Raw genomic sequence first — 13,351 nt, forward strand, 5'->3', positions numbered from 1 at the left:
CAGCCTCTATAGTGTAGTGCACCCCCATATATATGGACACTCACGTGCAGCATAGTAAATCAGATTAGAAGTATTACAATAGATTTAGTGCTTGATTTGAAATTGGAGCAAACTGTCCACAGATTTAATAGAGGTGTTGCCTCAGAAATTGCAGAACGGATAATGGCAAGTATGGGGACCACTAGAGCTAAATGGATTCTGTAATGCAGTGGCGGACATATCACCGATGCAGTTTAGAAAATTCCGGAAATGATGCATAAATAGGTAAAAAGTAGTTGCATCGTGTGACTGTTCCTCTATAAATGTATCAATATGGCAGTACACGAAGAAACTCCTGGTAACATAGAAAACTGAAAAAATGGAGTGCTGACTTCATAAGTATAAAAAACATACATTTTATTTAGTAAAAATCATTAATAAAGGAAATAAATATATATAGGGGATGGATACACGAGCACATGTTGGGATTTATGCTCTTCTCTGTCTGTTCTGTTGGAAACAGTTTTGGCGGCAGTAAGGACAGTAGCGGTTTTGGCGGAGCCATGGTGTAATGCAGCTCTGATGAAAAAGATGTCGGCAGGGCAGCACAATAAGCTGCTCACCTACTTCATAATCACCTAGACATATGGCACAAGAAGGAATCTCCTCCTGGCCTGTGGCGCTCCTGGTAGGAAGGCGTTCTATTTGCCGTATCCTTGTCATTCCTCTCCGCCGTCCTCTCCTCCGCAGGGGTGCAGCCTGCGGTGGTGTTGTATCCTCATCTAAATCTAATCCGGCCTGATTCTCAGCATCTGTGCCGACGGATGGTGGAATAAACCTTGGCTGAGGATCGGCCCCGGAGGTGGTTGCCGCTTCATTTTCACCACTCCTGTTATTGCTGCTGCTCGGTAGTGACGTATCAGCAGAACTGTGACGGTCCGGGAGCGTGGTCGGTGGTAAAGCCTCCGCAGGCCTGAGATTGTCAGGGAGCGTGGTTGGTGGTAAAGCCTCCGCAGGCCTGAGATTGTCAGGGCGCGTGGTCGGTGGTAAAGGCTCAGGAGAGATGGGACGGTCAGGTAGCGGCCTATGTGGCGAACGGCTCCTGTGTCTGGTCTCCTCTCGTACTGAGCGTCTGGATGGGTCTCTAACTCTTCTTCTTCTCTCTGGAGAAGGTAAATAATCTCTGTCATCTTCAATCCTTCCTCCTCTTGTCTGAGACGACCTGAGTCTTCCGATCACAGGGCTCTGATCTGAAGAGAAAAACCATGTATTATAATTACAGAAAATATCATAAATGACAGGTACAAATGTGTCTATCATCTATTATCTATCTATTATCTATCTATTATCTATATATTATTTCTCTATAACTTTTTACTGGTCCGGGACACCGCTCTGCACACACCCAAGAATTATCTAAGCACGTTGACCCCTGTTGTGAGCGATGTGTGCTGGTCTGAGGGTCCGGACCCCACCGATCGTCACTACTACAATACCCAGAGTTATTAGTTTAGTTCCCCGTCTAACATTGTCCCCAGTATACAGGCAGAAATATTTCTAACTCCTCTTATGGAAAGAACTAGAGAGTGGAAACTGTTGTTACTGGGGTGACGACAAAAAGACCCCGGTATAATCCCCCCACACACACCCCTTACATTGTAAAGGTTTACTTACTTCGGTTTTCTGGCCGGTTCATCCATGCAATGTTGTCCATGATCAGCTGCCTCAATTCCCGAGAACTCATGGTTTCTCCTGAAAAGTGTTCAGTAAAGTGCTCTTCCGGCGCACAATAGTCGCAGATCTCACAGCGCAGAGCAACACGCAGAAGTCACTCAGTGCGCGAGAAGTCCTGCAGAATAATCCACAAATGGAAAAAAGTTATAGGACAATAAACAGCAAAAGCCAAAAAGTAGTGACCATAAGTAGTATGGAAGGACGAGAAGATGAAGCCGCAAAACATCGAGAATGTGTTTACATGGGAACTGCCCGGCAACAAATTGTATAAATCACTAGTATAAGTGATTATAAGAAACTTTGTAACATATGATATCAGAGAAATCGTCTTTAATCTATTCTTATGGGTCAATTCCTCCCCTTCCCCGTCTCCTGAGCTCATTAACTTTGAATAACCTCCTGTAATCCGTCTTGCTCTGCACAGAGATTTCACAAGTTAGGAGGCAGAGGAGGAGCACTGCCAGGACGAAGCACAGAATCATTGTCCTGCAGGATTCTAGCAGGTATATTAGCTTAGACCAGAGCTGGATTCACAGCTGCAATGCTCAGTACTGATATATACTTTCCTCCATGGCTCTGTGCTACCTAAGGAAAGAGGTAAAATACTTTTTGTGCGGGAGACACTGATTCAAAGACAAATGCAAATTAGAGATAGTGACTGTAGGGTGAAAACTGTAGAACAATACAAAATACCATACAAGCCATATAATGGCCGGAAATGGCGCTATTCCTCACATCATGGTCACACATTGCAACTTAGACTTAAATGTTACATAAAAGTATCGTTACCTTCTAACTACTCTTCTTGTAAATCCAAGAAATGTGATGTCACTAGTAGTGCTACAGAATTCAGCTGGGATCTTAGTAATCGACAGGGATCTTCTTGTCAAGATTTCAGCTCTGTAGTCATTTATCAACCCTAAAAGGAACAATAGATCGGTCAGATTTTATTCTTTTATTTTTAGGCTGGAAATGTTTGTTATGATCTCAGAATACTTACAGTAATATCTGGTGAATTCCCGATGGAAATAAGATTCCTAATCCAGAACAAAGTTTACACTTGGAGTTTTCAACGCTCAACAAGTAAAACTTTGAGAACCTTCCAGCAGTAGAGCGTTATTCCACCTGTAGTATAAGGAACAGATGAGTTTTACCATTTTATTCCTCAGTTCTGTGTGTAGAGCCCGGGTCGGACTGGCCATGGGCGTGGGGAGCAGTGAATATTTATTTCTCTTTAGCCGCAGCAGTCGGCTCCTTCCTCCTGTCGCCTGCTGCTCCACCGCTGCTGCCCCCAGCATGTGCCGCATTCAACTGTATCGGCATCATAGGTGCAATAATAGAGGAGAGGGCATCAGATGATACTCCCTGCTCCATCATTGCCCTCTGCCACAGCCGGTGCGCGATGACGTCACCTCATACTGTGTGCCGGGCAGATGGCAGTGCAGCTGCTGAGACTGGAACAGAGTCTGGAACCGCGGGGGAATGAGGAGGAGAGGTGAGGATTGTGGGATATATATATATATATATATATATATATATATATATATATATCAGTTAGTACTGGTGGCCATAAGACTGTAGGACTGTGGGGCTGTATTATATTCTATGGAGAGGCTACATTATATTCTATGGAGGGGCTACATTATATTATATGAGGGGGCTACATTATATTCTATGGGAGTTTGCATTATACCCTATGAAGGGGCAGCATTTTACTCTATGGGGGGCTGCATTATAGTATTTGAGGGGGCTACATTATATTCTTTAAGGGGACTGCATTATACCCTATGAAGGGGCTGCATTTTACTCTATGAGGGGGCTGCATTATTCTATTTGAGGGCTGCATTATATTCTACAAGGGGGCTACATTATATTATATAAGGGGGCTACATTATACTCTATGGGAGGGGATGCATTATACTCTATGAGGGGGCTGCATTATATTTTATGAGGGGGGGCTACATTATACTCTGACACAAGTTTTATTTCAGATCTAAACCAAAAAATTTTCAGCTTTAAGCCACGTTCACATGCTCAGTATTTGGTCAGTATTTTCCAGCAGTAAGAACTGCCTTAATGGCATCAGACACCCGACAATCAGCCAACAAGTAGCCGAATGATAGTGGTTAAATGCGGGAGGTTGTCAGGTGCAATTCTGGCCTAACTCAGTGGTCGGTGCCGACAGCCGTGGTCCGGCCTCCTCCACTTATCTAATTAGTGTAAGAAGATGGATCCCGGAGGCGGCTCCTCCGCCATTATACTCACTCTACAGATGTCCGGCTCTGCGGGTCCTGTGCACGCTGATGTTCTCTTCTCAGCTTATGTAGGTGGTGACTGACGTCCCCTCTGTGGTCCTGGACCAGACAGCCAGGAGCTGACGTCCCCTCTGTGGTCCTGGACCAGACAGAGTCAGGAGGGAGATCTGAAGGGGAGAAGATAACATTGGAGCCATATTACACAGTGCTATAATCCCTGGTGCAGCCCGCCCTGCCCCATACAGGTAGAGCGCTGGCTGCCATTATTATTACTACTATTTATTAATAAAGGAAATCTCCCCTCCTCCCCCTGTAAATTGCTGGACACTGATATTTGCTCCCTGGTTTTCTCTCGACGATTCCTACTCTTATATCCGGTCACTGAGGACTGGATTTGTTTCATGATTTGTAAATAAATAAAAATTCATGAAAATGTTTTTTTCTGTTGTATTGTGCCGTGATTTGTGCCGGACGAGTTACTCATCTCCAGGGGCAATGGCCGCTTCCCATCTACCAGAATACAAGGGAAGGAATCAGGAGAAAAACTTCTAGATTCCTAACAGCCTCAATAGATTTACCTCCAGATGGAGAAGTCCTCAGTCAGTAATCTTCAGGAAAATCCAGAAGTATTCCTCTAATACAGAAGTTTTCCGCTATTCCACAAGTAAATGGCTAATCTCACAAGGAGAAAAACTAGGTAAGTGTTGTCAGGAGACACATATACCAAGTCTGAGGCCGTGAGATGGAACGGAGGGTTAGATAGGTTCCGCTCTATTGTGACATCATCACTCACCTGTGTGACATCACTGCCCGCTTCCATATAAGGTAAGTGATGATGTCACAATGCAGCGGAATAACCAATACTTTTTCTCTCACTATCTGCCCCTTATAAAGCAGCTGATAATGATGGAGGCACAAATAGGGATGAATGAAATAACATCCTGGCAATTTCCAGGTGTTAGATTACAGCCGGTGGTTACAGAGGTTTGGCTGAGCTTTTCCCATTTCCAATTCTCATCATATGACATTATAACATATTTCATCTTTTTTAAAGATAATACCAAAGAATTTGTGTTTGCAATCATTTTCAGGAAGAAACTGAGTATTATCTGACAGAATTGCAGGGGTGTGAATACTTTTGGCCATGACTGTAGAGATATAGATGTCAATGACACACACATATATGTATATATATTATATAGATAGAAGAAAAGTCGGTAATTCAGCAGCCACGTACTCTAAAATGACACGGGGACCCGACAGTCTAGAAGAGATGGATTACACACATAGATACAGATATATGGGTTATACACATAGAATAGATAGATATATAGATGTCAGTGACATATACAATTAGGACAGTGTGTGTGCAGCTTTCTGTACGTGTTGTGAGGGGTTGACACACTCCGCTGCTTTCCCAGGTAGACAGAGGAAACGTTCTGGTAGATGATCACCTGCTGGTTTATTGTGGATAGCATTAACCTTGGCCGGTTCAGCAAAATGAACCGAGCCTTGCTGGCATAAAGGTAAAACCAAGAAAACACAGCCCATATGAGTCCTTTCCCTGCAGGATTCCCCTGCAGTTGACCCGCACAGTTGGAGTTCCTGCTCTCCTAAGAGACACTGCCTGATTCTCATGACCAGGTATATAACATCCCATGTGAGTTCGTCCATGCGGGACATTGGGTACACGTCAACACTGGACACCTCATTGAACCTTCAGTAGTCATTACAAAATTGCTACTCGCCATTGGGCTTCGATACGAGGACGATGGGACTTGACCAGCCACTTCTTGATTCCTCTATCACCTCGAGGTCCAGCATTCTCTTCACCTCCTTGGAAATTATCTCCTGGTGTGGTTCGGGGATTCTGTAGGGTTTGAGGTTTTCCCTTACATGCAGCTCTGTTAGCATATCATGTTCAACGCCTCTGTGCGCCTGGCAACTCCGAGAGCAGGTCCCAGTCCTGCTGCAGCAGTTCCCTAAATTGCTGCTTCTGGGCCGGCGGTAGTATGTCAGCAATCTTGGCCTCCTCGAGCCCGAGTCACGGTCCCGCTAAGGTTTGAGTGAGTTGACATGGTATACCTGTAAAGCTAAGTATACAGTTGTGAGCTGATATTAATAGCCTGGGATGCTCCATGGGTATTATCCCCTTCCCAGGCTATAAACATCTGCCCCCAGCCATCGGCTTTCCCTCTGCTGGTTAAGAAAATTACACGGGGTCTCACACCATTTTTTCTTTTAAATACCCTATATACTCGAGTATAAGCCAAGATTTTCAGCCTATTTTTTTAGGCTGAAAGTGCCCCTCTCGGCTTATACTCGAGTCATTGTCCCTTGGGGGGTCGGCGGGGGAGGGGGAGCGGAGGCTGTGACATACTCACCTTCTCCTGGCGTGGTCCCTGCATCTCTGGTCTCCGGGCGCTGACAGCTTCCTCCAGCGTTGAGCGGTCACATGGTACCACTCATTACAGTAATGAATATGGACCCGACTCCACTCTCATAGGGGTGGAGCCGCATATTCATTACTGTGATGAGCGGTAATGGTGATCGCTCAACGCTGGAAGAAGCTGTCGGCGCCCGGAGATGCAGGGACCGCGCCAGGAGCAGGTTAGAATAATGGGGAAGGGGACCGCTGCGCGATATTCACCTCTCCTTGTTCTGGGCGCCGCTCCGTCTTCCACGTCCTCTGCAGTGACGCTCAGGTCAGAGGGCGCGATGACGTGGTTAGTGTGCGTGCCGCCCTCTGCCTGAACGTTAGTGTAGAGGACGCGGAAGACACAGAGACGCCGGAACGCAAACAGGTGAATATTGCAAGTGCTGGGGGCCTGAGCGGCGAGAGGTGAGTATGTGATTATTTTTTTAATCGCAGCAACAGCAAATGGGGCAAATATCTATGGAGCATCTTATGGAGCCATATTCAACGTTTGTACAGCATTATATGGGGGCAAATATCTCTATGGAGCATCTTATGGGGCCATATTCAACGTTTGTGCAGCATTATATGGGGCAAATATCTTTATGGAGCATCTTATGGGGCCATAATCAATGTTTGTGCAGCATTATATGGGGCAAATATCTCTATGGAGCAGCTAAATGGGGCCATAATCAACGTTTATGCAGCATTATATGGGGCAAATATCTTTATGGAGCATCATATGGGGCCATATTCAACGTTTGTGCAGCATTACATGGGGGCAGATATCTCTATGGAGCATCTTATGGGGCCATAATCAATGTTTGTGCAGCATTATATGGGGCAAATATCTATATGGAGCAGCTAAATGGGGCCATAATCAATGTTTATGCAGCATTATATGGGGCAAATATCTCTATGGAGCATCTTAACCCCTTCGCGCCAGCCGCCGTAGGCGCTGCCGGCACTGCATTAGTGCCAGCCGCAGTACTAGTACGGCGGCTCGATCACCGCAGTCTCGCACTGAGCAGGTGTCAGCTGTATATGACAGCTGACACCCCGCAGCAATGCCCACGATCGGCGCTATCGCCGATCGCGGGCATTTAACCCCTCTGATGCCGCTGTCAATAGTGACAGCGGCATAGAGGTGGATCGCGCAGGGACGGGGGCTCCCTGCACTCTCTCACCGGAGCAACGCGATGAGATCGCGCTGCTCCGGTGACCTGGAAGGAGTCCCCGGATCCAAGATGGCCGCGGGACTCCTTCCGGGTCATTTACTGACCTGGCTTGCCGGCGCCTACTGAGAGTTCCTAATAGCAGGCGCCGGCAAGCCTGTGGAACGTGCCTGTCAGATCGTTGCTATGCACACTGTCAGATCAACGATCTGATCTAAAACAGTGATGTCCCACCCTGGGGCAATGGTAAAAAGTAAAAAAAAAAAAATACAATGTATAAAAATGAAATAAAAAAATCCCCAAGTAAATAAAAAAAAAAACAATAAGTACACATATTTGGTATCGCCGCGTCCGTAACGACCCGCTCTATAAAACTATCCCACTAGTTAACCCCTTGAGTGAACACCGCAAAAAAAAAAAAAAACAAGGCAAAAAACAACGCTTTATTATCATACAGGCGAACAAAAAGTGGAATAACACGCGATCAAAAAGACGGATATAAATAACTATGGTACCGTTGAAAACGTCATCTTGTCCCGCAAAAAAAAAGCCGCCATACAGCATCATCAACAGAAAAATAAAAAAGTTATAGCTCTCAGAATAAAGTGATGCAAAAACAATTATTTTTTTTATATAAAATAGTTTTTATTGTGTAAAAGCGCCAAAACATAAAAAAATTACATAGATGAGGTTTCGCTGTAATCGTACTGACCTGAAGAATAAAGCTACTTTATCAATTTTACCACACGTGGAATGGTATAAACGCCCCCCTAAAAGAATTTCAGGAATTGCTGGTTTTTGTTCATTCCGCCTCCCAAAAATCGGAATAAAAAGCGATCAAAAAATGTCATGTGCCCGAAAATGGTACCAATAAAAATGTCAACTCGTCCCGCAAAAAACAAGATCTCACATGACTCTGTGGGCCAAAATATGGATAAATTATAGCTCTCAAAATGTGGTGATGCAAAAACTATTTTTTGTAATAAAAAGCGTCTTTTAGTGTGTGACGGCTGCCAATCATAAAAATCCGCCAAAAAAACGCTATAAAAGTAAATCAAACCCCCCTTCATCACCCCCTTAGTTAGGGAAAAATAATAAAATTTTAAAATATGTATTTCCATTTTCCCATTAGGGTTAGGGTTAGGGCTACGGTTAGGGTTAGGGCTAGGGTTAGGGCTGGGATTAAGGTTGGGGTTAGGATTTCAGTTAGAATTGGGAGTTTCCACTGTTCAGGCACATCAGGGGCTCTCCAAACGCGACATGGCGTCCGATCTCAATTCCAGCCAATTCTGCTTTGAAAAACTAAAACAGTGCTCCTTCCCTTCCGAGTTCTCCTGTGCGCCCAAACAGTGGTCCCCCCCCATATATGGGGTATCAGCGTACTCAGGACAAATTGGACAATAACTTTTGTGGTCCAATTTCTCCTGTTACCCTTGGTAAAATAAAACAAATTGGATCTGAATTAAAAATTTTGTGAAAAAAAAGTTAAATGTTCAATTTTTTTTAAACATTCCAAAAATTCCTGTGAAGCACCTGAGGGGTTAATAAACTTTTTGAATGTGGCTTTGAGTACCTTGAGGGGTGCAGTTTTTACAATGGTGTCACTTTTGGGCACTTTCTGTCATATAGACCCCTCAAAGTCACTTCAAGTGTGAGGTGGTCCGTAAAAAAAATGGTTTTGCAAATTTTGTTGCAAAAATGAGATATCGCTGGTCAACTTTTAACCCTTATAACACCCTAACAAAAAAAATTATGTTTCCAAAATTGTGCTGATGTAAAGCAGACATGTGGGAAATGTTGTTTATTACCTATATTATGTGATATAACTCTCTAATTTAAGGGCATAAAAACTAAAAGTTTGAAAATTGCTAAATTTTCATAATTTTCGACAAATTTTGTTTTTTTTCACAAATAAATGCAAGTCATATCGAAGAAGTTTTACCACTATCATGAAGTACAATATGTCACGAGAAAACAATCTCAGAATCACCAGGATCCGTTGAAGCGTTTCAGAGTTATGACCTCATAAAGTGACAGTGGTCAGAATTGTAAAAATTGGCCCGGTCACTTAGGTGAAAACAGGCTGAAGGGGTTAATGGGGCCATAATCAACGTTTGTGCAGCATTATATGGGGCAAATATCTCTGGAGCATCTCATGGGGCCATATTCAAAGTTTGTGCAGCATTATATGGGGCAAATATCTCTATGGAGCATCTTATGGGGCCATTATCAATGTTTGTGCAGCATTATATGAGGGCAAATATCTCTATGGAGCATCTTATGGGGCCATTATCAATGTTTGTGCAGCATTATATGGGGCAAATATCTCTATGGAGCATCTTATGGGGCCATTATCAATGTTTGTGCAGCATTATATGGGGGCAAATATCTCTATGGAGCATCTTATGGGGCCATAATCAATGTTTGTGCAGCATTATATGGGGGCAAATATCTCTATGGAGCATCTTATGGGGCCATTATCAATGTTTGTGCAGCATTATATGGGGGCAAATATCTCTATGGAGCATCTTATGGGGCCATAATCAATGTTTGTGCAGCATTATATGGGGGCAAATATCTCTATGGAGCATCTTATGGGGCCATTATTAACCTTTGTGCAGCATTGTATGGAGCATATTTTAATATGGAGCATCTTATGGGGCCCATCATGAACTGTATGGAGCATTATATGGGGTGTATTTTGTATGGAGCATTATATAGGGCCCATCATGAACTGTATGGAGCATTATATGGGGCTCCTGATTCAATATGGATGTTCAAAAACACTTAACCTATTGATATCTCAATTAATTTTACTTTTATTGGTAGCTATTTTTATTTTTGAAATTTACCAGTAGCTGCTGCATTTATACTCGAGTCATTAAGTTTTTCCAGGTTTTTTGTGGCAAAATTAGGGGGGGTCAGCTTATACTCGGGTCAGCTTATACTCGGGTCGGCTTATACTCGAGTATATGCGGTAATCTTTTAATAATTAAATGCATGTACAGTAAGATGCACACACACTGATAATTGTATATGTCACTGACATCTCTAGTACCATTTTCTCAGGTACCAGAAATACTAGGACTAGTGATGAGCGAGCACTAAAATGCTCGGGTGCTTGTTGCTCGGGTCGAGCAGATTGGAATGCTTGGGTGCTCGACCTGAGCAACGAGCCCAATGTAAGTCTATAGGAAACCTGAGCTTTTTTGCCTTAACCCCCGGAGGTCTTTTTAGGGTTTCAAAACATCGGAAATCTATGGGAACAGTTCTCAAATGACACGGGAACATAGTGGGGAAGACTCCTAGAAGCATTTCTGACCCCCAGGTCACTGCTGTGAACAATGTTGTCAGAGTCTTACGCCATTTTTACAGGCGCACATTAAAACATACAGAAATGAAACCAAAATGGATTTTCCTGGGAAATATGTTGAGGTACATCCTTTCCAGGGTAATGACTTGTATATAAGGCTACTTTCACACTAGCGTTTTTCTGCAGACGTCGAAATGCGTCGTTTTGTGGAAAAAAAACATCCTGCAAAATGTCCTGCAGGATGCGTTTTTTTCCCATAGACTTGTATTGGCGACGCATTGCGACAGATTGTCATACGTCGTGTACATCGTACGACATATGCGTCGAAAATTCGAAAAAACGTTGATTGTAACGTTTTTTGTCTCCGCCTAAAAAACGTGTCGCGACGCATCCTGCGGCATGCGTCGTTGGCTACAGTGGAAGCCTATGGACGCAGGATCCGTCAAGATACGTCGTACGACGCAATGCAGCGCTGCAATACGTTTTTTTACACTGAACATGCTCAGAAGCAGGATTTTCTTGCCAATTGGCCAGACACCCCCAAATCTATATAAACCTGGCCTGGGCCTTCAACCCCACATATGCCAGCAAGAACCCTACATAGAAGAAGCCTGCCAGCAAGACCCCAGCCTGCCAGCAAGACCCCAGCCTGCCAGCAAGACCCCAGCCTGCCAGCAAGACCCGAGCCTGCCAGCAAGACCCCAGCCTGCCACAAAAGACCCCAGCCTGCCAGCAAGACTTCTGTCTGCCAGCAAGACCCCAGCCTGCCAGCTAGACCCCAGCCTGCCACAAAAGACCCCAGCCTGCCAGCAAGACTTCTGTCTGCCAGCTAGACCCCAGCCTGCCAGCTAGACCCCAGCCTGCCAGCAAGACCCCAGCCTGCCATCAAGACTCCAGCCTGCCACAAAAGACCCCAGCCTGCCATCAAGACCCCAGCCTGCCAGCTAGACCCCAGCCTGCCAGCAAGACCCCAGCCTGCCAGCTAGACCCCAGCCTGCCAGCAAGACCCCAGCCTGCCAGCAAGACTTCTGTCTGCCATCAAGACCCCAGCCTGCCATCAAGACCCCAGCCTGCCAGCTAGACCCCAGCCTGCCAGCAAGACCCCAGCCTGCCAGCTAGACCCCAGCCTGCCAGCAAGACCCCAGCCTGCCAGCTAGACCCCAGCCTGCCAGCAAGACCCCAGCCTGCCAGCAAGACTTCTGTCTGCCATCAAGACTCCAGCCTGCCAGCTAGACTCCTGCCACACCCAACCTCCAGCCACCATAGAGCCAGTGTGAGTATTGCCATTTTTGTGTGCGTCTGTGTGCATGTCTGTGTGTGCGTGTGCATTTGTGTCTGTATGATGTACTGACTACAGCAAGAGCTAAAAACCTGAATATAGCCAGAGGCCTGCCATCGTCCTGCAACAGCCAGTGTCCAGATCCACCCTGAGGCCTGCCACTGTGAAGACATCCAGCTCCAGCCGGAGGCCTGCCAGCACCCCAGATGGTGTGATTTGTGCCTTTTTTACGTGTGTATGTGTGCGTGTCTGTATGCGTCTTGTGTTTGGGTCCGCCTGTGTGCTTTTGTACATCTGTGTGTGTTTGCATAAAGCCTGTGTGCTTTTGTGTGGGTGCATCTGTGTATTTGCGTATGGCTGTGTGCTTTTGTATGTATGCCTTTACCTGCCTGCACCTTATGCCTGCGCCAATGTTATGCCTGTGTTATGCCTGCGCCTGTGTGCTTTTGTGCGTGTGCATGCACCTGTGTGCTTTCAGGCATGTTTGTGTGCGTCTTGGTGATTGCATGTGCATGCCTCCATGCCTTTTGGTTAATTCCCTTTTTCTGATGTATTTACCAAGTATAGTGGTCTGTGCAGCATGTGGTTTCAATGTGTGAGCGTGTGTATTGCGTGTGTTTTTTGTTTCTCTTTAAAATGTTTTTTTTTTTAAACTGTTTAAACCATTCCCAGTTGATGTACTTGTTTTTAAAATAAAGAGCATTTTAGCTCCTTTATTATGTTTAAAAAGAAAAAAAAAGGAAATAAAAAATAAATTAATAAAATGTTTAATAACAAATGTCCGTAGTATCATTTCAGAAAGGAAAATTAAAAAATGTTGCATGTACAAATGGTATGCAATACAGAGTTGGTTGAGTGTTGTGAATTCTGCTCTTGGGTTCCCTCCGGTGGTTGTTGGTGGTAGTGCAATTGCCTCTGGGTTGCAATCCTGGGCAGGTGTTTCTGCTGATTGCACCTCTGACTGGGCTATTTAGGTGTGCAGGATCCATTAGCCCTTGCCAGTTGTCCATTGTTCTTGGAGGTGTTACATCTCTGTCTGGTTCCTCCTGCTCTGCTGCCAATTCAGCTAAGAAAAGTTTCTGTTTTTGTCTCTGCAGCACACATGCTGTGTGCTTTATTATTCAGTGCAATTCATTGTGTTTATTTGTCCAGCTTAGACTGTGTTTAGATTTTTCAGTCATGTTGGATTCTCAGGAGATG

General features: G+C 44.8%; 2 protein-coding genes across 3 annotated transcripts in view; both read right to left on the bottom strand.

Moving 5' to 3' along the window:
• The window catches only part of LOC143817413 (protein XNDC1N-like), a 126,323-nt gene that overhangs the window by 21,446 nt on the left and 91,526 nt on the right, over nucleotides 1–13,351 (bottom strand). The gene's annotated exons all lie outside the window — the stretch shown is intronic.
• LOC143817405 (uncharacterized) lies at nucleotides 29–4,683 on the bottom strand. Of its 2 annotated transcripts, XM_077298797.1 has the most exons (6): nucleotides 4,547–4,683; nucleotides 3,979–4,135; nucleotides 2,714–2,838; nucleotides 2,503–2,632; nucleotides 1,654–1,828; nucleotides 29–1,229 (listed from the first exon to the last, which is right to left on the bottom strand). In XM_077298797.1, the coding sequence occupies exons 5-6, from the start codon at nucleotides 1,721–1,723 to the stop codon at nucleotides 469–471; spliced, it is 831 nt and encodes a 276-aa protein (XP_077154912.1). In that variant the 5' UTR covers nucleotides 1,724–1,828; nucleotides 2,503–2,632; nucleotides 2,714–2,838; nucleotides 3,979–4,135; nucleotides 4,547–4,683; the 3' UTR covers nucleotides 29–468. The 2 variants fall into 2 exon arrangements, with proteins under 2 accessions (XP_077154912.1, XP_077154913.1); XM_077298798.1 differs by lacking the exons at nucleotides 2,503–2,632; nucleotides 2,714–2,838; nucleotides 3,979–4,135; nucleotides 4,547–4,683 and having other exon boundaries at nucleotides 1,654–2,216.

Source organism: Ranitomeya variabilis, chromosome 3 (genome assembly GCF_051348905.1).
Source record: "Ranitomeya variabilis isolate aRanVar5 chromosome 3, aRanVar5.hap1, whole genome shotgun sequence".
Classification (NCBI taxonomy): domain Eukaryota; kingdom Metazoa; phylum Chordata; class Amphibia; order Anura; family Dendrobatidae; genus Ranitomeya; species Ranitomeya variabilis.